Consider the following 25,238-nt stretch of genomic DNA (forward strand, 5'->3'; position numbering starts at 1 on the left):
TATTCAGATCGTGCAGGAAGTCTCGACAGCAATCGACTGTCCGTCAAACAAAGCAAATGTTCATTCGGCACCGCAACTCTTGTTCTATTTGGGGGATGTTACTTTTTGTGTAAGGTTGTGATAATTCATCATAACAATGTGAAAGCTGCCTGATTGCTCCAAGGATTCCTTGGTTTAGGGTTTAGGTTAAGCCAAAGTAGTTACATCGTGAGGAATGAAATGTTGAAGGAGACAGTGGAATACGCCAACGTTATCTGTTCGACCTCCGAAGTTGACCGATCTTATGTTTCTGAATAGGTACGAGAGCTATTCTTCTTATACAAGAAGCTCACACGGTCAACCACTGCACGAAGGAAAAACTCGTCATCGATATACGAAGAGAATTGCTTGTTTTCTTACTTGTTATACAAATTGGTGACCCTATTCTCATTGACCATGATCCCCTGAAGTAGATATTGGAGCAAATGAATAACACAAACGAAGTAGATCTTGAAGTTATTACGATCTCATCACAATTCGATTCGAAGCAAGTTCATAAAAACACTTCGGGGACCGGGCGTTCGAAAAGGAGTCGTCGATCATCAGGTGCTTTTCGGCAAGGACAGTAGTTAATCTCGCATGCATCGGAAGTTCCCTTAACCCACCTTAGTCGGTAACCCAAGAGGAGCTCAAAACAGCTCCCAGTCGGTGAATGAATGAATGTACGGGAACTTTGACTTCTTTATTGCTAGAACTTTGGGTAGAAAAGGCTGAACTGAAACTGAAAGACGAGACAAAAAAAAAAAAAATGCAATCGATATGAATATTCGGCAAAAGAGAAGGTTCATAAATTTGATGTTGCTGCAGGCTTGCTTCTCCACTTTCAGTTTCACAGGAAAGATAGCAGAGCTTGAGAGCAGCCACTGGTCACCTCATCACCGAGAATACCACTGAAACTTAATGCATCGTAAATGGTAGAGTGCTCCCTTGAGGCAATCGATGGCTTGATCCGAAGTAGTCCTTCGGAACATGACCAGTTATCATCAACAAGCACCGAAGCCCTCCCCGAGCAGACGTTTCCCCGTGAGAGTTTTATTTTTCTTTGCTTTCCTTTTTGCCTCCGGTGCTACTGAAAGTTATGATCGGAGGAGCCGTTAAACCCTTCTTCGGTATCGGGGTCGGAAGCACCGAAATTGATCTTTCTTTCTGGCATCTCATGATTGTGCTTTCCCTCGTACGTGGTGACATAATAACCGGAATCATCCGAAGCCCTCTCCACATACTTGCGCACATTGCATTTGGTGCTGGTGCATCTGTAGTAACTTCTGCGAGTACCAGTTCTTTATTCCAGAGCAGGTTCTCACAAATTAAACTTTTTTTCTTTCTTTTCTTGTGATTGTAATAAGCAGATTTAAGTTTGTGATCATCAGAGCTCAGTGAGACGGATAAAAAGCGTTTTTCCTCGAAAAGTAAAGAAACAGAGAGATCGAAAAAGAAGTACGATGTTACCTACCTTGGATAAGTATTTCCCTTCACGAGTTTCTGTCCGTACTTTCTCCAGCGGAAGCCATCGCCAGGGATATCACACTCCATGGCGGTCAGCGTAATTGGATCAGCCTCTGCACCATCTTCCGTAACGCTGTTTGCTCCGCTATATGGATCCTCGTTCTTCCTAAAGATGCACAAGAGTTCATCAGGTGGACGACCTATCGGAGTCAATAATCTTCAGTATCTCCGAACCCAAAACTTGTTTCAACTATTTCTTATTATACCAAAGATAAGTGGCGAAGGTGAAATTTTAGTCACCGATTTGCATTTTTCCTCTCCTCAGTTTATCTTTCTAAGCTTTACTGGAGCCTACACACCCTTGCGAGTATTATTCCAACAGTTGTAGTTTAGGGCTCATTGGAAATTTTCTCACCATACCAACATCTAAGACTTGTGATCGAGGCATTTTCACCATAATTTCGAACAAGTGGTGGGTTTTATTAACTTCATTTCATCAATTTTCTCATCTAGTGGGTGGATGTGTCATCGATTGTTGACATGAGTCGAAGATGTGAAAGTGGATAAATCATACATATTATGTGGACAAATCAAGATCAGAAACTATCGTCATCATAGCGAGCAAAAAAGAGGCATTGTAATATGGCACTATCACAACGAGTTTGATCAGTTTCGAATACAAGAAGATTCATGGCGTGCGTACCTTCTCTTGCAGTCAAGCTTGTCGGAGGCCATGCTAGCTGCTCTGCTTCTGCTTCCCACCTTCCCAATCTGAGTGCTAGCGTCGGTGTTGTTATCGCTGCTATCGTAGGTGGTGGCGATAAAAGACTCGTGGGAGAAGTGCACCCGCCCGGCATAGGTGGGAATCCCAGCCAAGCTGGGTTCGTTTTGCTCATCCACGCTCGTAGCAGAGACCTTCACCTCTGACACGGAACTACCCCACGATGGATTACTGCCAGCCTCTCGTCCGGCCTCCTCGGAGACGAAGGCCTGGCCTTGCGAGCCCGAGGAGAGTTTCCTGGGAGGCAGAGGCTTGGGGTGGTTGTGTTCCCCGTTGTAGACAATCTCGGCTATCTGCCCTTCCAACGATCTCTCCACTTTCTTCTTCACAGGGCACGCAGGGTGCGTGCATTTGTAGTAACTTCTCGGGGATTCGCTTCCTTTTACTTGCTTTTGCCCGTACTTTCGCCAATTGTATCCATCGTACGAAGGTCGATCTCCGCAGCCCGTTGGCTGCTGCTGATTTTTCAGATCAGACCGTGAACAACTCTGTCGACGGCCGGCGACGTAATCTGGTTTTGCTTGCTCCACAACTACAGCTGGTTGTTGATAGTTTCTTGTTGGCTTTTGACGAATGGCATCGGGATTTTCCTGATCCAAATCAGTGAAGTACCGTTTACATCCATCCATTTTAACTAGTCAGGGGGAGGTGAATCGAAACGTATAGAGGAAACCAACTGACCAGATTCGCCAAGAGTGCAGCGGTGGCCCTCGACACAACCTTCGCGGTAGGTTTGTAGAGGATGTTTAGCGGAGAATCCGCTTGCAGAGTCGTCATGCACAACTTTTCCGATAAACGAGAGGCGGCTGATTCTGATACATCATCCTGCAGAGCGAGGTTTGTCACCAAGAACCAGAAGGTGTAAATACAGATTCCAAAATCCATGAATCGAAAAGAAAAGGCGCTCTTGAACTCACGGCGGGCGAGACAGCTTTAGCTGCGCGATCGTTCGATGTTGGATCAAATTTCATAGCCTTCGGTTTGATGGCAAAAGAAGATGAAGGAGAACTCATGGCGGACGCCGACCACGGGAAAGAAGCTGAAAATTCGGAAAGGTTCTGACGCTACAGGTCTCGCGATATCATTCTTCTTCTCATCTCGCATTTCCCACCTGCATCAAACTGGAAATATCCAGCATCTTCTAGCTTCAGGAATCCAGTAGGAGCCAGGAGCCGAGCAAGAGACCTCGACGGTTCGAGATCACAAGCAACTAAAATTATAGATCGAGAAAGCGCTATTCAGAATTCAATGTGTTAATACAGTCTAATCGAGGATCGGAGAAACGCTGGTCCTTCCAAGTCCAGAAGCGGGATTTCTGTTTGCAAGTTCCTTCCTGCAGATTCACAGGATATCTTACCCTCAAACTTCTCATGCTTTCTATTTTTCGAAAGAAAATTTTCTATCAATGTTTCGTAAAATCTTCTTGTTTTGGGTCGAAACTGAAAAAGCCATTTCATGATGTCTCCCGCAAGCGTAATGAATCCTAAACCATGCTATTCAAGTATTAAGGTATGAATGTTAGGATCGTTCGTGCAACCCAAGCTTGAAACCAAATCTACAAGCATGAGATTGTAGATTAAGTTGGCAACTTGAACTTGGGACGTTCAGATAATGTATGATTCTAATAATTGCACATATCTGCTGCACAGAAAGCATATATCAGACTCCACTCAGGCCGAAGATAGAAAGCTCCAACATTTCTGAACTCTAGTTTTTCACATCAACGCCGCATGAACACGCACAGAGAGAAGAAGGCGGGGGACAAAATTAAAGACAAATGAGTAAATAAAAGCCGTTGCAAGAAGACGCCATAAGGAAAGAGGAGTCTTAACAGAGGAAAAGAATCCAACATACCAAAGTCACGTTACGTACCGATCGAAGAGAGTCCCGGAGACCTTTTCTTAAGGAAGCGTAACCAAAACCCCCTCGCAGCTTTAAGATGAGAACAGGGAGCGAGGAGGACGAACTCCAGATAGGCATCCACAGCGGCGAGAAATCATAATCTGATGAACACTTGCGTCATTCACGTGCCATCAACCACAAAACAAAAGTTGCAATGCTCGAGTATACACGTCGAGATAGGAGAAGAGATAAAAGCGTCTAGCTTTAGTTAACTTGTGTCAAGACACAAAGGAAGGAGAAAAGAGAAAGGGACTCGTGAATGGATGCTTAAGCGGAGAGGAGACTGGTAGTGGTGCTGAGAAAGGAAGGCTGATGGAGAAAAAGCTACCGAAAGGGCCAAAACAACCACCAGTTGAAATGCATGAAACCATAATGAAGAACGTTAGGTTTGAAAGAAGACAAGTTGTAGTATGAAACCATTGGGCTTGGATCCACTATTTCGTGACATATGACGTCGGCTAGAATTAATGTAGTCTTCTCTAAATTCAGATGGTCACGTACTTACTTGGTCCAGAGTTTAGGGCTGAACATCAAAAAGAAGACTGGGAGAGAAGATAGATAGGGAATAGGAAAGCAAGTAAAAAGAGTTCGGCAGGTCCTCTCTCTTCCGGCAGCAGAACTTAAAAAAGGATAAAAATTGAAGCAAGTAAAGGAAGATCACCGTAGATCGATGTTCTAAAGAATCCTCTTCCACGGAAGAGAGATCGACCATGTCTTCTCTTTCTGCTTTATTTCCCTACAAACGGATTAAGGTCGGCGGGTGGGTGGAACAGTCCGTTATGCTCCGGCCTCAGCTTTATTACCGCACAACACATCCAGCATAAGGAAGTAATTACCTCGTCAGTTGCACTCTTACAGAAATTAATGTGTTGGAAGTTCTCACAACGGCATAAACCGCGTGCTCTTCTTTCGCTCTTGCTGAAGGTTTCTTTCTGGGAGACGTGATTAGGGCTTCACTTTTGGGGCAGAGAACACGAGGACCAGCTCTAAAGCGAGGGATTCCGGAGAAGTAGATAAGAACGATGATGGGAATGGCCCCCTCCCCCAGGAATTGACGAATGAGTTAGGTGGGAAAGTTTGGTGGGAGAGGCGGTGACAGAAAAAGGAACGACCGGGGGCGTCAGAAGCCTGCACGTCCTCAGCGCCTTGGAAGATGATGATGAAAGCCAAAACCAAGAGAAAGACGTCCGGTTCGCCATCAGACACAGGAAAAAGGGAAATCTATGGCATGCTGTTTTCGGACGTGAGTGAGACAGCCGCGGGGGGTGGTATGGCTCGGAAGATAGGCCGCATGCAACGTGCCACCGAATCCAAGTTCCCATGGCCTCGTGTGATGATGAATTGTCGCGACCAAATCGTGGAAGGGGTGCGCGCGTGCGAGGAGTCGGAATCGAGCATTTTGTCAAAGCATAATTAGATCCTCAAAGTTAATCTTCTCAAGATAATAATTACCGATGAGGTTTTTCCTTCCTCGTTCAGAACTTTCTACAGGAAAATCGATATCAAATAATGCCCTCCTTCCATCAGAGTTGCTTCACGATAACGGTGATTTCATGTAGGGTTCATTCCTTTGTAAAATGACTAAGATATCCTTATTGTCAGAAAAAAAAAAAGTGGCTTCACGTAGAGATCCAATAAGGATGATGAATCGATTCTTACAATGTTTCTAAATGGACTTTCAATGTTTTTGGTTACTGAGTTGTAACATTACAATGATGTTAAAGAATATGGTAACTAAAGTTCAATTAGTTCAAATTCCTATCAATCTTATTGTAAATTTTAAGGTTTCATAAAATGATAAACATAAAGGATGACATTAATTTTGAACTTAGCCTTAAATTTAAGGGGGGGGGGGAGGAGGATGTGGTGTGTGTGCATGTGTATATTAGAAATTCTTATAATATTTATGTTTATTTATTATTAAATAGTGATGAAAATAATTATTAGACATTACCTGACTACAATATTTTTATTTTTAAATTGACTTATAGTATTTTTGGTTACTTCAAAAAAAATATTGTAACTCTTTTCAATAACACGTAACTAGTTCAAATCATCAACCTTAATTATCAATGTCATTGTAGGAGCAAAATACCTTCTTTCTTTTTTGGTGTTAGAGAGGTTTGTGACATATCGATGTAGGATAAATAACAACATACATATTTTTTATAATATAGGATAAAAATAAAATTATAATGATAAAATAATAAAAAAATAAAAGAGATAATTATCCGACTCAATTAACAATCACTCATACATAATTTATGAAAAAGAACTCAATTTATTGATTCAATTTATATTCTAAGAGAAAAATTATAGTTATATCAAATCATATGTTTATTATTTTTTCAAAAACATAATATTCTTGATTTGATTTGACTAATTCAGACTTTCGCCAATCATTCAAATATTCAAGATTTGAAATACTCAATCATAATCATAATTTGCTTACTTTTCTATTTTTCTTGAGTAATCTAGGAAACTAAATTAAAATTATTCCAAATATTGTCAAGTGTCAACTTATAATATGTACAAAATAACTTATAATATAATTAAATTTATTAAATAAGATATAAAGTAAATTGGTTCCACATCATATATTTTAAATTAAACGATGTCAAATCCTTATATTTTTCATACTTAAGGTTTATATATTTTGGATAACCTTATAATATTTATGTTTATCGATTATGAATATAGAAAAGACAACATTTCTCCTTATGGATGTAGAATGCCTTTTGTTGGCCATACGAAACTGAATCCTAGAAAAACTTTGATTATAGACTCAAACCAAGTAAGAGAATCAAACATTAGGTCAGATGTTGATTGACATGCCAAAGAATAGATTTCATGTCATGAGTTCGGGCATCGGACCGGAAGGATCGGGTATTGTGCCAAAAAGATCGAATGCTACGAGAGGTCAACATATTGATAGATCAAACAATACACCAAATAAAAGTACAATGCGCCAAAGGTTAATATGAAATGTCAAATGAGCAGATAACATGTCGAACAACATGCTAAAGGCTTCTAGATTATAATTAGAGTTATTAAGTCTTGATCAAATTCATTTAGCGTCTAATTGAGTTGATTTTGGGGCATAACCTATGCCAACTTGATTAGAAGCCTATTGGTCCTGAATCAGGATTGAATTGGACATGTTTGAAAGGATTGAATTGGACATGGTGGTGTTAGGATCAAGAGCACTAAGAGAGGGGGGGGGGGGGGGGGGGGGGGGTGAATTAGTGTAGTGGAAAACTTTCGACGATTTAAAACGACGTTCGTACGATAAAAACGATTTCGGTAATAAAGCCGATTCGGAAATCACTTTAACTTGTGATCAAGCGAGATGCAATTAGAGTAAAGATATAGAGGCAGTTTGCAATTAAGATAGAGAACAGAATGTAATTGCAAACCGAAATACGACATTCGTACGATAAAAGCGATTTCGATATGAAAGCCGATTTGGAAGTTGCTTTAACTTAGATTAGGTGAAGTGCAGTTAAAGTAAAGCTATGGAGGCAGTTTGCAGTTAAGATAGAAAACATAAAGTAAATGCAAACCAAGATTTAGAGTGGTTCGGTCAATCTTGACCTACATCAATTTTTGGCTTCCTCCTCCAATGAGGTCACCGACGTCCACTAGAGGCCTTCCTTTAATAGGCGAAGGCCAACCACCCTTTTATAGTTTCACTCCTTTTGACGGGCTTAGGAAACAACCCTTACAAACTTTTCTCTCCTCGCTTGAAGGATCAAAACTTAGAAGAAAAGGAGGATAACTTCTAGCCTTTATAACACTTTTGAGCTCTAAAAATCATAGAGTAAGATTGGATTTTCGATGCTTTTGGTTGCCCTTTCATGCAGGAAATGGTGGGGTTTATATAGGCCCCAAACTGGTTTGAATTTGGAGCTTAAAAGTGTCTTTTCCTGGATTTTCGGGGTCCTAGCAGTACTACCTCCTGACTAGGGCGGTACAACCGCCTGGCAGCTCGGAGACTGAGCCTTTGGGCGGTGCCACCGCCTGACAGGGGCGGTTGCACCGCCTAGTCTCGCTCAGAGACTGAGCCCAGGCGGTGCCACCGCCTGACTAGGGTGGTTGCATCGCCTAGTCTCGCTCGGAGACTAAGCCCAAGCGGTGCCACCGCTTGACCTGGGCGGTTGCACCGTCCAGCTTTCCTGGGAGACCATCTCCGTGCCACCGCTGACCCTGGCGGTGCCACCGCCTAGCAGAAATTCTGGTTCGAATGGATTGATCCATTCGGCCCAATTTGGGTCTATTAAGGGCCCAATTACCTCCAGATTAAGTTAATGGGATCACCTCCCATTTTTAACTTAATCTATATGCTAACTATGATATTTCTTAAGACATTTATTGCAACTTGCTCCAGTGCGTCAATCGCTTCTTCCGGCGAGCTTCCGGCGAACTTCCGGCGAACATCCGACGAACCTTTGGCGATGCTCCGACGGACTTCCGGTAAACTCCTGGACTTGCGACGATCCACTTGGCGAGTTCCGACGAGCTTCTTTGGCAAGCTCCTGGACTTCTTGGATTTGTTCTCGTAGAACCTCCGACGACCGTCCGAACTTCCGTCGAACTCTCGAACCCCCAATATGATCATGGTCTTGACTCCGGCGTAACTCCTGTTGTATGTCTTTCTTCCATCGTAGTTAATCCTGCACATGTAAAATAAAACTTCGATCGAGACAATTAATCCTAAGCAATTAACCAAGTTGTCTGGCATGTCATTGGTCCCTCAACGCTTTGTCCGATTATTCGGCACATCGTCCTCTCCTACGGCCTATTGCCCAATCGGCCAGTTGACTCTGCAACTCCGATATCCTTGGCACAATACCCGCTCTTCTTGGCTCGATGCCCGAGTCCACGGCCCGAAGCCTTCTGTCGATACGTCGACCGATCCACCGGCCCGACGTCCAATCTTCTGACATGTTCCTTCAGCACAACATGATTTTTCCCGCTTTAATTATCTCATCCTGATCGAAGCATCCTATGTCACTCAAAACACAGATTAAATCGTAAACATATATCAAGTGGTTTCATCATCAAAATACAAGATTCAACAATCTCCCCCTTTTTGATGATGACAACCACTTGATGATGGAGTTAATCTTAACTCTGGGAGTTTAAACAAACTCCCCCTATCAATATGCCATAGTGATAGAAACTCTTGGATTCAAAAATCCAAGCAACATGTCATCATAAAATTATGCATAACATGTCATGTCATCAATATACTTCTCCCCCTTTGTCATCAACAAAAAGGAGAAGTACAACTATTCTTGTGTTTGTGATATAAGTTCAATTAATTGCATGAAAAACATAATATCAGGTTTTATCATCATGCAGTTTTGAAGCTAGATAATTTAGCAAGTGTTACATCATGCTTAGAACATTCAAGCTATCACGTTTTAGATATGCAAGTTTTACAACATACAAGATAGCACTTTTGCTTCTTTTGAGATAGCAAATTCTACATCATGCAAGCTAGCAAATTAGAGATGTTCAAGAAGGCAACTCTTGCTTCTTGAAATATGCAAGTTGCAAGCTAGAAAATTTTTGCTTCCTTTGCAATGTTTGAGCTCGCAATTTTGCTTCCGTTGCAAAGTGCAAGTTTAGCATGTTTAGCTTTTCTTGAGAGAGCAACTGTTTGCTTCTTTTTAGACAACTAGCTAGCAATTTTTACGATATGCAAGTTTTACTACATACAAGTAAGCTTTTCATCACAACATATAAGCACAAAAGTATAGCAAAATTCTTAAGTTCAATCATGGCAATTCAACACTTGCTTCTTATGCAAGATTGCATTTTGCTTTTCTTTGCATATTCTGACTAGCAAAAGCTTTCTCCCCTTTGTTTTTGTCAAAAAGAAGGGAAGAGTACAAGCTAGCCAGCATTTGCCTTGAGCTAGTAATCTTTCTCCCCCTATGTCATTGCCGAAAAATAGGAGAGGAACCAATGATTTAGACTTTTACATAAACTATGAATTTGCATCAATCAATATTTCAATCATCACATGATACATACAAGACAACAATGCAAAGAAATCATGTCATGAAAGACATCAATTGTTAAACATGATATGATAATAGTATCAAAAATTTCAATTTGCAATACATGTGATACATTGCGATACACTAAAAAATTTAATGCGATGCTTTTAAGGATATCAACCTATTTTTGATACAAAGCATGGCAAGAGCAGTTATATTATAAGTTTTCTAAGTTTTGAATTTTTTGCTTCTTTCGAGATAGCAATTCTTTGCTTCTCTTTATATTACAAGATTTGCAATTCATTGGTAGTGTTCATGATAGCAAGTTCTTTCAATGAAATGATCGAGCTAGCAAATTTTCCTTCCTTTGAAATATGCAGGCTAGTAAACTAACTCCCTCTTTATCATTATCGAAAAGAAAGGAGAAATCAATGACTAAAAAAATTAATCATTATACAAGCCATATTACAAAATCATGTCATGATATCAAGAAACTTCAAGAAGGATATGATTCATTTGACAAATCTTTTTAATAGAGCAAAAGATTTATACAACCAAGGATAATGATTAAAATATATCAATATCATAGATCAAGTCATGATTCGTGATTCATCATAAAGCAAATTAATTTTCAATCATCACATAAGGCATTTAAAGAATTTTTGAAACATAGTAGAATGATTAATTTAAGCATGCAATATTTCAATCAAATTCAAGTCATGAATACCAATACTTTCATATTGTGAGTATCAATTCATGAATACCAAAAGATATTATTTGTGATTCTAATTTTGTAAGATCAAGATTATGATTTAGATAAAACTCATTCAAGTCAAATCGTTAACTTGAAACTCATAATCACGTCATCAAAATCAATTTCGAGATTCATAAAATATCATGAAATCATTAATCTCGATCAGATGGGAAAGGCATTTTTTAAGTGATTCTTTTTCATCTAAGCATGCCTTAGTCTTTATATGCCAAATCAAGATAAGCATGAAAGTTCAAGACGTAAAGACAAAATCTTATACAACAACTCATGAAGCAAGATTTTAAACATCTATTTTCAAGCCATATAAAGAGTAAGTCAAGGATTCAATTATCTCATGTCATGAATTCCAACAGGCATCTCAAATTATCAATATCACATTAAAAATATATTTCAAAAAGATATATCGATAAGTGATTCATTTGTATCATTTCATTCATTCGGAAGATTCTCCTCTTTGGTAAATAAATCTAGGAGAACAAAATGAATTAAGGGAGATGTAACATGATTGAAGCATTGAACATGATTAATATTTAAAATGTGTCTCATGTCATAAGTATGAATCAAGTATTTGTGAAATCCGAAATCATCCTCAAAGTCACATTCAATAAATTCATACATGACAAGTATAGATTTATTGAAAAGACGATAAGATAGAGGATCTTATTTTATTTTTATAAATTTCTATTCATGTGATTTGCTTCTTATAAGCATGCCTTTACCTTTAATAAAACAAGTGCCAATATTTAAGACGGAAAGGTAAAAAAAAAAATCATTAATCATGATTCCATGATAACATCCTTTTAATATCTTGATATTCATCATCAAGTATGATTTCAAAAAGTTTTAACAAGATTGGTAAAATAAATTCATTAATCTCAATGGGATAGAAAATTATTTCAATTTCATTATTCAAGTCTTTTGTGAAAACATGTATCATCATTTAAAATCGAAACATAAGTTTCGTCATGAAGTTGTCAAGACCAAACACATCATGATATCACATCTATCATCAAAAGACTATCAAGAAATTCATACATAGATGTACATGCACTATGTCATCTTAATATGTCATGAGAATGTCATCTTAATTCATCATAAAAACGATTAGACCAAAAACATATTAATCTAAAATGAGAGTTTCAAATCAACATTTACTTCAAAAACTCATGCATGACATAAAATCATCAAGATACACATGCATGGATTAATCCTAAGCATTATCACATATCATATAATTATCATCCCTAATGTTGCATACATCGTTCAACATTTCAAAACATAACATGCATGAAACCTTAGCAATATACTTTTCATGATCAAATTTTTAATTTTTCAAAGATGCTAAAAAGAAAAACATGATATAATTTAAAAAAAATAATTTTTTATTTCCTATTCCTACTATCTAAATTAAGCACTCATAAAAGACTTCAAGTAATTTCAAAATAATTCAAGAGAGTTGAGTTACTTACCTTGTAGTCGAAGCCCGTTAAAGCCCAATTCGCCGTTTCACCTTTGGAAGTTCTTGATTCATCCTTGGTTGTCTTTCTCTTCTTTGGCCTCTTCCTCCGTTCAAGTTTATTATTTATTTTCGATTTTTGTTTAATAAACTTATTAAGATTTAGTGTTTGAAGTTCAAGTTCATCATTGTCCTCATCACTTGAGTCATCGCTCAAGTGGTATTCATTTGTCCGGAGTTCCAAATCCTTCCTATTCTTTGGAAGGTGGTTCAAGTGCTCATCGGGTTCAAAATGTTCCAAAAGTGTCATTTCATAGGTCATTAATGACCCGATTAATTCTTCTAAGGGAAAATAATTTAAAGTTTTTATCTCTTGTATTGTGGTTATTTTAGGATCTCACCTTTTTGGAAGGGATCTTAAGATATTGTTTACGAGATCAAAATTTAAAAAAGATTTACTAAGAACTCTTAGATTATTGATGACATCCGTGAAACGGGTGTACATGTCGCATATATTCTCGCTTGGTTGCATTCGAAAAAGCTCAAAATCATGCAATAAAATGTTAACTTTCGAGTCTTTGACTCAACTAGTTCCCTCGTGCATGATTTCAAGTGTTCGCCAAATATCAAAAGCCGTTTCGCACGTAAAAATCCGATTGAACTCATTTTTGTCCAAAGCGCAAAATAAGGCATTCATAGCCTTTGCGTTTAAAGAAAAATACTTCTTCTCCAAATCCGACCATTCGTTCATCGGTTTAGAGGGAAGTTGAAAACCATTTTCAATAATATTCCATAAATCTAAATTTATAGAAATCAAGAAAACTCTAATTCGAGTTTTCCAATAAGTGTAGTTCAATGCGTTAAACAACGGTGGACGAACAACCGATAAGCCCTCTTGAAAGCCATGAAGAGCCATTTCTCTCAAGTGTAAATCCGAAATGAGAAATACTGGGCTCTGATACCAATTGTTAGGATCAAGAGCACTGAGAGGGGGGGAGGATGAATTAGTGCAGCGGAAAACTTTCGACGATTTAAAGCGACGTTTGTATGATAAAAACGATTTCGGTAAGAAAGTTGATTCGGAAATCACTTTAACTTGTGATCAAGCAAGATGTAGTTAGAGTAAAGATATAGAGGCAGTTTGCAGTTAAGATAGAAAATAGAATGTAATTGCAAACCGAAATATGACGTTCATACGATAAAAGCGATTTCGGTATGAAAGCCGATTCGGAAGTTGCTTTAACTTAGATTAGGCGAAGTGCAGTTAAAGTAAAGCTATGGAGGCAGTTTGCAGTTAAGATAGAGAACATAAAGTAAATGCAAACTGAGATTTAGAGTGGTTCGGTCAATCTTGACCTACATCCACTTTTGGCTTCCTCCTCCGATGAGGCCACCGACGTCCACTAGAGGCCTTCCTTCAATAGGCGAAGGCCAACCACCCTTTTACAGTTTCACTCCTTTTGATGGGCTTAGGAGACAACCCTTACAAACTTTTCTTTCCTCTCTTGAAAGATCAAAACTTGGAAGAAAAGAGGGAGGAGAACTTCTAGCCTTTACAACACTTTTGAGCTCTAAAAATCACAAAGTAAGATTGGATTTTTGGTGCTTTTGGTTGCCCTTTCATGCAGGAAAGGGTGGGGTTTATATAGGCCCCAAAAGTATCTTTTCCCAGATTTTCAAGGTCCTGACGGTACTACCTCCTGACTAGTGCGGTACAACCGCTTGGCAACTCGGAGACTGAGCCTCTGGGCGATGCCACCACCTGATAGGGGCGGTTGCATCGCCCAGTCTCGCTCGGAGATTGAGCCCAGGCGGTGCCACCACCTGATTGGGGCGGTTGCACTGCCCAGTCTTGCTCGGAGACTGAGCCCAGGTGCCACTGCCTGACCTGGGCGGTTGAACCGCCCAGCTTTCCTAGGAGACCATCTCTAGGGCGGTACCACCGCTGACCCTAGCGGTGCCACCGCCTAGCAGAAATTCTGATCCGAATGAGTTGATCCATTCGGCCCAATTTGGGTCTATCAAGGGCCCAATTGTCCTCATATTAATTTAATGGGATCACCTCCCATTCTTAACTTAATTTACATACTAACTATGATATTTCTTAAGATATTTACTGCAACTTGCTCCGGTGCGTCAATCACTTCTTCCGGCAAGCTTCCGGTGAACTTCCGGCGAACATCCGACGAACCTTCGGCGATGCTTCGGCGGACTTCCGGCAAACTCCTGGACTTGCGATGATCCACTTGGCGAGTTCTGACGAGCTTCTTTGGTAAGCTCCTGGACTTCTTGGATTTGTTCCCGCAGAACCTCCGACGATCATCCGGACTTCCGTCGAACTCTCGAACCCCCAATGTGATCATGGTCTTGACTCCGGCGTAACTCATACTGCATGTCTTTCTTCCATCGTAGTTAATCCTGCACATGTAAAATAAAACTTTGATCGAGACAATTAATCCTAAGCAATTAACCAAGTTGTCCGGCATGTCATTGGTCCCTCGACGCTTTGTCCGATTATTCGACGCATCGTCCTCTCTTGCGGCCTATTGCCCAATCGGCCAGTTGACTCTGCAACTCCGATATCCTTGGCACAATCCCTGCTCTTCTTGGCTCGATGCCCGAGTCCACGGCCCGAAGCCTTCTGTCGATACGTCGACCGATCCACCAGCCCGACATCCAATCTTCTGACATGTTCCTCTGGCACAACATGATTTTTCCTGCTTTAATTGTCTCATCCTGATCGAAGCATTCTGCATCACTCAAAACGTAGATTAAATCATAAACATATATCAAGTGGTTTTATCATCAAAATACGAGATTTAACAGGTAGTACCGTCAAAGCCCGGATTACTAGGCTATTAGACGATGGTATCGCCAAACTATCAAGCGGTGGTACCACCCTAGCAAGCGATGGTACTGCCAAAGCCCAGGTTCCTAGGCTTTGTCAAGCAGTAAGTAGTAGTACCATTAGTACCTCAAAATTTTGATGATTTAAATTTTTTATTGAATATCGTATTTTGATGATGAAACCATTTGATAAGCGTTTATGTTTTAATATGCGTTTTAAGTGATGCAGGATGCTTTGATCGGGATGAGACAATTAAAATAGGAAGAATCATGTTGTGCCGGGAGAAAACATATCAGAAGATTGGACGTCGAGCCGATGGATCGGTCGACGTATCGACAGAAGGCTTCGGGCCATGGATTCGGGCATCGGGCCAAGAAGAGCGGATATTGCGCCAAGGATATCGGACTTGTGGAGTCAACTAACCGATTGAGCAATAGGCTGCAAGAGAGGACGTTGCGCTGAAGAATCAGATGAAGCATCTAGGGACCAATGACATGCCGGACAACATGATTAATACTTAGTATTAATTTTCTAGATCGAAGAATGTTTTTACATGTGCAGGATTAACTGCGATAGCAAGACATTAAACAAAATGAAGTCCCCGAGTCAAGGACATGACTTTGTTGGGAGTTCGAGAGTTCGTCGGAAGTCTGGACGTTCGTCGGAAGTTCTAGCGGAACCAGTCGAGAAGTCTCGGAGCTTGCTAGAGAAGCTCGTCAGAACTCACCAAGAAGATCGTCATGAAGTCTAGGAGCTTACCAGAGTCCGCCGGAATATTGCCGAGAGATCGTCTAAAGTTCGCTGGAAGATCGCCGGAATAAACTAAGGCATAGGGACTTGTTTAGCTTAGCAAATGTCTTAGGAATCGTAGTTAACACGTAATTGGGTTTAGATTTGGGTCAATCTAATTAGGGGCCAGCTAAGCCCATGTAAGGACTATGTTAGGCTCAATGAGAGGCCCAAATAGTGCCCCAAGAAGTGGCACCATCGTGGCACAGTCTTTGAGATTGTATTAGGCGGTGGTACCGCCCAGCACAGGCCCCCAAGCGGTGGTACTACCAGACTAAGTGGTGGTACCACCCAGCATAGTGTCAGTGTCAGACTTACACTAGCGGTGGTACCGCCCAGCGCAGGTGGTGGTATCGCCCGTGCTCGGGAAACCCGGGATGAGATATTTTTAGGCTCCAAGTTTGAATTAACTTGAAGCCTATAAATACCCCTCTCATCCCTGGTTAAAACACACAAGTACAGAGTATTCAAAAGTGAGAAAAAGTGAGAAAAAGCTACTGCAATCTCTTTAGAAATTCCCTCCTCCACTCTAAGTTTAGAATTCTATAAGAGGAGTGTGAGTGCTTGTAAGGGTTGTCTCCTAAACCCGTGAAAAGGAGAAGATGGGTGTAAAAGGTGGTTGGTCTGCGCCTATTGAAGGAAGACCAATAGTGGATGCCAGTGGCCTCGATGAAGTGGATGTAGGTCACGATGACCGAACCACTCTAAAATCTGATTTGCGTTTTATTTGTGTAATTTACTTTAACTGCAAACCTCCTTACTCGCTCTTTACATCCACTACTCTTTTACAAACATGCTTTCAAGTTAACATCTTTACGAAACCTGTTTTATCGCAATGAAGTTTTTAAACTGATGTTATTTTATTGTTTTACTAATTCACCCCCCTCTTAGTGTCGGCCTCTTGATCCTAACAATTGGTATTAGTGCCTCGTTTTTCATATTTGGTTTAACACCCAAATAGAAATAGCTCTTTTCGGCTTTCAAGAAGGTCACCCTCTTATTCGTCCTCCCTTTTTCAATGGGATGGACTACACATATTGGAAAACTCAAATGAGAGTTTTCTTGCTTTCTTTGGATTTGAACTTATGAAACATTATCGAATCTGGTTTTAAAAGGTCTTCTCTTCCAATGAAAGATTGGAATGATTTGGAGAAGAAGATTTTTTCTTTAAATGCTAGAGCTATGAATGCTCCATTTTGCGCCTTAGATAAAACTGAGTTTAATCGGGTTTCTTTGTGCGAAATGACTTTTGATATTTGGCACATTCTTGAAACCACACACGAAGGCACAAGTAGTGTTAAGGATTCTAAAGTTAATTTTTTGATGCACGATTTTGAATTATTTTATATGAAACCAAGTAAAACCATTGGAGATATGTACACCCGTTTTATGGATGTCATCAATGGTTTAAAAGTACTTGGTAGAAGTTTTTTGGATTTTGAACTTGTAAACAAAATTTTACATTTTCTTAATAAGAGTTGGGATTCAAAAGTAACCACAATACAAGAGGCTAAAAACCTAAACAACCTACCACTCGAAGAACTAATAGGGTCTTTGATGACCTATAAAATGACGTGCAATGCACGTGAAGAACTCAAGGACCACCTTCTAAAGGACAAGAAGGATTTTGGGCTAAGAATAATCGAGGACCACTCGAGCATAAGCTCAAGTGATGGTGAACTTGAACTCCTCACAAATAAATTTTAAAAGTTAATAAAATAAAAATTAAAGAACAAAAATAACGTAACTACTTGCTATGAATGCAAGAAGAAGAAAGGAATCTTGGACGAAACACATCCGAAGATGAGGAGCAACCCAATAAAGGCGAGGTAACAAACTACGCCTTAACGACATTCGACAATGAGGTAATCAAAATGCCCTTAGTTTATTTCGAAATTACATGATGCTTTTCATGATGTATTTTTTTATTAATTTAGAATTAATTTTCTTGAAAATTATATGTTTAATAATGAAAATGCAAAAATTAGGAATCATGCTTATCATTCTAGTAATTTTAAAAATAATCATGAAAATTATATGTTTATGATAAACAAAATAATTTTGATTAAAAATGCCTTATGAAATCATGTTTGATGATATCATGCCTAATAAATTTATCTTTCGAAATGATGCATGATGATTTTTATGATTTATGGATTATTGATTTTCATGATAATAAAAGTGACTTTTTCGGTTATAAGCATGATGGATGGTTTTTATGGTAAAATTTATTTTTCGATCCTAACTGTTGATGCATATTTTTATTTGGTATAAATAAAAAAGGACATGCTTGAATGAAATAAATCACATGAATTGAAACAATAAAAAAGAAGAAAGGTTTCTCGAAAGATTTATTTTTCTGACTTTATCGATTTTTCCAAAAAGGAGATTAATGAAAACATGTATATTATGCTTTTATGAATCTCATGGATTATGAAAATGATTTGAATTTAATGGGTTTTATCGAAATCATGATCTTCTAAGAATTCTTTTCGTTATTTATTTAAGGGGAGATTTGTTAAAATGAATCATGCTTTCTCTTGAAATCTAAAAATTTTAACTTGAAAATTCTTTTTATTAATTAAGAGTGTCTACTATGATTATTTCTTTTCGCTATTTGAGGTATTAAAAAAGAATCATAATATGTCTATTGATGCTCATGATTTATCTTCATGATCTTTGATATTTTATCTCTCATGATATGATTTTTACGTATAATTCCTTATATTCATGAAATATTTATCTCATCACCCAATTAATTTTTCTCGATATTCTTTATGTGATGATATGAATGCATGGAATATTCATGAATTTATTTTGATACATACAAATGATAAAAGAGGGAAAGTTATGATCATGCATGGTAGGATGAAATTTGACAAATTGATACCATCATGGTGTGAAATATTTATGATTTGGAATGATGCATGCAATACTTATGCTTTTTATTATAATAATGTATGTGATGTATTGCATATAATGTGTATTATAAATGCTCTAAATGATGAATGTTTGGTATCATGATCAAAATGTTGATAAATATTTAAAAATTTTAATGTTTTAGTATCATGTAAGATATGCTCATAATGATGATTGATTTATATTTCGGTATCGTGCATGAAAAATAAAAGATAAAGTTTTAAAATTGTGTATGTTATAAATTGAAACTATAATGATGCACAAACATATTGAAATAAGGTTGATACTTAACCCTTGTCATGATTTGAAGATTATAGTAAAGGGAAATGAATTACACTATTGTATTGTTATTCCCTTCTATTTGATAATGATATAGGGGGGCAAATTTTGCTAGCTTGCAAATCTCAAGAGAAGCAATGTATGCTAAGTTACACATTTCGAGAAGAAAGAGCTTGCTATCTTGAACATCACTAGTTTGCCTATCTCAAGAAGCAAAACTTGTAACTTGCACATCTAGCAAAATTTATAAACTTGTATATTTCAAGAAGCAAGAGTTGCTTTCTTGAATATCTCAAAATTGCTAGCTTGCCTGTTTTAAAATATTATAAAATTATTGCTAGCTTGCATGATAATAAAACTGAAAAATATGTTAATTATGAAATAATTTAAATTTTATGTCCAAACACATGAAAGGTACACTTCTCCTTTTTGTTGATGACAAAGGGGGAGAAGTATGATCATGTTATGCATGATGATTTGTTATAAATATTCATGATGAAATTTACAATGACTTGAATTCGGCTTGAATTCAAGGTTCTATCAATATGGCATATTGATAGAGAGAGTTTGTTTAAACTCCGGGAGTTAAGGTTAACTCCGTCATCAATTGGTTGTCATCATAAAAAAGAGAGAGATTGTTGAATCTCGTATTTTGATGATGAAACTAATTGATAAGTGTTTATATTTTAATATGTATTTTGAGTAACCTAGGATGCTTCGATCAGGATGAGACAATTAAAGTAGGAAGAATCATGTTGTGCTGGGAGAAAACATGTCAGAAGATTGGACATCGAGCCGGTAAATCGGTCGATGTATTGACAGAAGGTTTCAGGCCATGGATTCGGGCATCACGCCAAGAAGAGCGGATATTGTGCCAAGGATATCAGAGTTGCGGAGTCAACTAGCCGATTGAGCAATAGGCCGCAAGAGAGGATGGTGCACCAAAGAATCGGACGAAGCGTCGAGGGACCAATGACATGCCGGACAACATGATTAATGCTTAGTATTAATTGTCTAGATCAAAGTATATTTTTATATATGCAGGATTAACTACGATAGTAAGGCATAAAGCAAAATGAAGTCCCGAAGTTAAGGATGCGACTTTGTTGGGAGTTCAAGAGTTCGTCGGAAGTCCAGACGTTCGTCGAAAGTTTTGGCGAAACCAGCCGAGAAGTCTCAAAGCTTGCCAGAGAAGCTCGCTAGAACTCGTCAAGAAGATCGTCATGAAGTCCAGAAGCTTGCCGGGAGTCTGCCGGATCATTGCCGAGAGATCATTGAAAGTTCGCTGGAGGATCGCCGGAAGCTCGCCGGAAGAAACCAAGCCATAGGGACTTGTTTAGCTTAGCAAATGTCTTAGGAATCGTAGTTAGCACGTAATTGGATTTGGATTTGGGCCAACCCAATTAGGGGCCAGCTAGGCCCATGTAAGGACTATGTTGGGTCTAATGAGAGACCCAAATAGTGCCCCAAGAAGTGACACCATCATGGCACAGTCTTCGAGGCTGTGTCAAGCAGTGGTACCGTCCAGCATAGCCCCCCAAGCGGTGGTACCGCCCAGCGCAGGCGGTGGTACTGCCCGTGCTCGGGAAACCCGGGATGAGATATTTTTAGGCTCCAAGTTTAAATCAACTCGAAGCCTATAAATACCCCTCTCATCCTTGGTTAAAACACACAAGCACAGAATATTCAAAAGTGAGAAAACGCTGCTGCAATCTCTTTAGAAATTTCGTCCTCCACTCTAAGTTTAGAATTCTGTAAGAGGAGTGTGAGTGCTTATAAGAGTTATCTCCTAAACCCGTGAAAAGTGTTGAATCTCGGATTTTGACGATGAAACTAATTGATTGTGTTTAGATGTTTAACTGCATTTTGAGTGATGCAGGTCTACTCGATCAGGATTAGACAGTTAACGCATGAGGAATTGATGTTGCGCCGGAGGAGATCACGTTAGGATATTGGTTGGCAGAAGGCTTCGGACATCGGGCATCAGGCCAAGAGCGGAATTGCACCAAGGATATCGGGGTTGCGGAGGTCAACCGCCAATTGGGCAACAAGCTGCAAGAGAGGACAATGCATTGAAGAATCGGACGAAGCGCCAACCTATGACGTGCCGGGCAACATAATGTCAATTCACGTTGTAATAATTGTCTAGATCGGAGTAGAGTTTTGGCTTGTGTGTGCAGGATTAACTACGATAACGATGAAGACATAAAGCGAAACAAAGTGTCGGAGTCAAGCGCGAAGGATTTGTTGCGAGTTCGAGAGTTCGACGGAAGTCCGAAGGTTCGTTGGGAATGCTGCCGGAACTAGCCGAGAATGAGTAGGGAGCTTGCCGAAGGGTTTTTCGGAAGCTCACCGGAAGGTTCGTTGGAAGTTCGCGGAGCTCGCCGAGAAAGATCAGAGCTTGGCGAAGAAGCTCATTGGAACTCGCCAAGATCAAATTGTGAAGTCTAGGAGCTTGCCGGGAGTCCGTAGAATGGTTTCCGAGAGTTCGTCGGAAGACTGTCGGAAGTTCGTCGGAAGCTCGCCGGAAAAAAGTCTTGACTTGCGGACCTTGTAATAGCTTAGAAAATATCTTAAAATTCTTAGTTAGCACGTTAATTAGGGTTAGGATTAGGTGTTAATCCTATAACTCAAGTAGGGGCCAATTGGGCCCGAGTTTAGACTGGTTTGGGCCAAGTTTGGAGCCCAACCAGTGAGCTGAAATAGTGTAGGCGGTGGCACCGCCAGATTAGGCGGTGGCACCGCCTAGAACCTGAGAACCAAGCGGTGGCACCGCCCAGCACCCGAGAGCCAGGCGGTGGCACCGCCAGTACACTGTCAGTGTCAGACACTGACAGGCGGTGGCACCGCCAGCATCGGGAACCAAAGAGAATTCAAATTTTGGAGCCCAAATTTGAATCATCTTGAGGCCTATAAATACCCCTCAATTCTCAGCTGAGATTATAACTTTTAGAGAAGCAATTGATTGAGAGAAAGGTCTTAGAAAAGTCTTAGCAAGTCTTGTTTTCAATTTGCTAGAGTGTTCACCTCCTTCTTTCTTGCTGAAAATTTGTAAGAGTGTGAACCGCTTGTGAAAAGTTGTAAGAGGGGTATTTGCCCTTCCCCTTCAAGAGATTTGCTAGTGGAAGGTGGGAGCCTCATCGAAGAGGGCCTCGCAAGTGGATGTAGGTCATTTGACCGAACCACTTTAAAATCGGCATGATCTCTGGTTTACATTTCATTATTGCTATTTACATTATTGCAAATCTTCTTACGTGCTTTATTTCCTCATTACCTTTGCTGCACAACTTTACGAATACGCTTTCAAGTTAAGCACTTCCGAGTTCGATTTTTATTGTATCAAAAGATTTGTCAAAACCGAAAGTTTTAATCTGCTGCACTAATTCACCCCCCCCTCTTAGTGCCGCTCTGATCCTAACAATTGGTATGAGAGCCCAGTATTTCTCATTTCGGATTTACACCCAAGAGAAATGACTCTTCATGGCTTTCAAGAGGGCTTATCGGTTGTTCATCCACCGTTGTTTAACGGGACAGACTACACTTATTGGAAAACTCGAATGAGAGTTTTCTTACTTTCTTTGGATTTGAATTTATAGCACATAATCGAAAATGGATTTGAAATGTCTTCTCTTCCAATGAACCATTGGAATGATTTGGAGAAGAAGATGTTTTCTCTAAATGCAAAGGCTATGAATGCCTTATATTGTGCACTTGACAAAAATGAATTTAATCGCGTTTCAATGTGTGACTCGGCTTTTGATATTTGGAGAACTCTAGAGGTCACTCATAAAGGCACTAGTCGAGTGAAAGAGTCCAAAATCAATATTCTTGTGTATTCTTACGAACTTTTCCGGATGAAACCAAGTGAGTCTATCAGAGACATGTACACCCGTTTCATGGATGTCATCAATGGACTCAAAGCTCTTGGTAAAAGTTTTTCTAATTTTGAACTAGTCACTAAAATCTTAAGATCCCTTCCAAAAAGTTGGGATTCTAAAATAATTACAATAGAAGAGACAAAAAATTTAAATGATTTTCCATTAGAAGAATTAATTGGGTCATTAATGACCTATGAAATGACACTTTTGGAACATTTTGAACTTGATGAACACTTGAACCACCTTCCAAAGAACAGGAAGGATTTGGAACTCTAGACAAATGAATACCACTTAAATTTTTTGTCGGGAATGCTGCCGGAACTAGCCGAGAATGAGTAGGGAGCTTGCCGAAGGGTTTTTTGGAAGCTCGCCGGAAGGTTCGTTGGAAGTTCGCGGAGCTCACCGAGAAAGATCGGAGCTTGCCGAAGAAGCTCATTGGAACTTGCCAAGATCAAATAGTGAAGTCTAGGAGCTTGCCGGGAGTCTATAGAATGGTTTCCGAGAGTTCGTCGGAAGACCGTCGGAAGTTCGCTGGAAAAAGTCTTGACTTACGGATCTTGTAATAGCTTAGAAAATGTCTTTAAATTCGTAGTTAGTACGATAATTAGGGTTAAGATTAGGTATTAATCCTATAACTCAAGTAGGGGCCAATTGGGCCCGAGTTCGGACTGGTTTGGGCCAAGTTTGGAGCCCAACCAGTGAGCTGAAATAGTGTAGGCGGTGGCACCGCCAGATTAGGCGGTGGCACCGCCTAGAACCCGAGAACCAAGCGGTGGCACCGCCAGTACACTGTCAGTGTCAGACACTGACAGGCGGTGGCACCGTCACTAACAAGCGGTGGCACCGCCAGCATCGGGAACCAAAGAGAATTCAAATTTTGGAGCCCAAATTTGAATCCTCTTGAGGCCTATAAATACCCCTCAATTCTCAGCTGAGATTATAACTTTTAGAGAAGCAATTGATTGAGAGAAAGGTCTTAGAAAAGTCTTAGCAAGTCTTGTTTTCAATTTGCTAGAGTGTTCACCTCCTTCTTTCTTGTTGAAAATTTGTAAGAGTGTGAACCGCTTGTGAAAAGTTGTAAAAGGGGTACTTACCCTTCCCCTTTAAGAGATTTGCTAGTGGAAGGTGGAAGCCTCATCGAAGAGGGCCTTGCAAGTGGATATATGTCATTTGACCGAACCACTTTAAAATCGGCGTGATCTCTGGTTTGCATTTCATTATTGCTATTTACATTACTGCAAACCTTCTTATGTGCTTTATTTCCTCATTACCTTTGCTGCGCAACCTTATGAATACGCTTTCAAGTTAAGCACTTCCGAGTTCGATTTTTATTGTATCAAAAGATTTGTCAAAACCGAAAGTTTTAATCTGCTACACTAATTCACCCCCCCCCCCTCTTAGTGCCGCTCTGATCCTAATAAAAAGGAGAAGAGGGGTGTAAAAGGTGGTTGGTCTTCGCCTATTGAAGGAAGACCAATAGTGGATGCCGGTGGCCTCGATGGAAGAGGAATCGACAAAGTGGATATAGGGCATGACGACCGAACCACTCTAAAAATCTGGTTTGCATTTTATTTGTGTAATTTACTTTAACTGCAAACCTCCTTACTCGCTCTTTACATCCACTACTATTTTACGAACACGCTTTCAAGTTAACATTTTTACGAAACCAGTTTTATCGCAATGAAGTTTTTAAACCGACATTATTTTACCGTTGCACTAATTCACCCCCCCTCTTAGTGCCGACCTTTTGATCCTAACATTTTTGGCTTCATTTTTAAAATTATTTGGGATCTATAAACCCTCTACTCATGCTTGGTCGATGAAGCAAGAAAAGAGTAAGAATTCATAAGGATAACAGTGTTATAAACTCTCTTCAAAAGTATCGAGTCTCTTCTTTCTTAAGTTTAGAAGTGATTCTAAAGTTGGTGTGAGATTTTATTGTAAAAAAGAGGTATAAAAGTTCTTTCTTAAAAAGATAAAAAGTTGTAATAAGGGTGGTTGATCTTCACACAATGAAAATAAGATCGGTAATAAAAGCCAATGACATCGAGGGAAGAGGAATCAAGAATAGACACAGGTCGGGATGACCGAACTATTATAAATCTAGTTTGTATTTCTCTT

The 25,238-nt window shown here is 39.5% G+C and overlaps 1 protein-coding gene across 8 annotated transcripts; it reads right to left on the reverse strand.

The window, feature by feature from the left end:
* Positions 1 to 702: 702 nt before the first annotated feature.
* Positions 703 to 5,168, reverse strand: LOC103981834 (WRKY transcription factor SUSIBA2). 8 transcript variants are annotated; one of them, XM_065104317.1, is made up of 7 exons: positions 5,005 to 5,168; positions 4,139 to 4,269; positions 3,184 to 3,387; positions 2,948 to 3,091; positions 2,189 to 2,856; positions 1,493 to 1,651; positions 703 to 1,304 (listed from the first exon to the last, which is right to left on the reverse strand). In XM_065104317.1, exons 3-7 carry the CDS (start codon positions 3,277 to 3,279, stop codon positions 1,106 to 1,108), a joined length of 1,266 nt encoding a protein of 421 aa, XP_064960389.1. In that variant the 5' UTR covers positions 3,280 to 3,387; positions 4,139 to 4,269; positions 5,005 to 5,168; the 3' UTR covers positions 703 to 1,105. The 8 variants fall into 8 exon arrangements, with proteins under 8 accessions (XP_064960389.1, XP_009396859.2, XP_018679986.2 ...); XM_009398584.3 differs by lacking the exon at positions 5,005 to 5,168 and adding an exon at positions 4,830 to 4,966; XM_018824441.2 differs by lacking the exon at positions 5,005 to 5,168 and adding an exon at positions 3,527 to 3,599 and having other exon boundaries at positions 4,139 to 4,446.
* Positions 5,169 to 25,238: the final 20,070 nt, after the last annotated feature.

Source organism: Musa acuminata, chromosome BXJ2-4, assembly GCF_036884655.1.
Source record: "Musa acuminata AAA Group cultivar baxijiao chromosome BXJ2-4, Cavendish_Baxijiao_AAA, whole genome shotgun sequence".
Taxonomy (NCBI): Eukaryota; Viridiplantae; Streptophyta; class Magnoliopsida; order Zingiberales; family Musaceae; genus Musa; species Musa acuminata.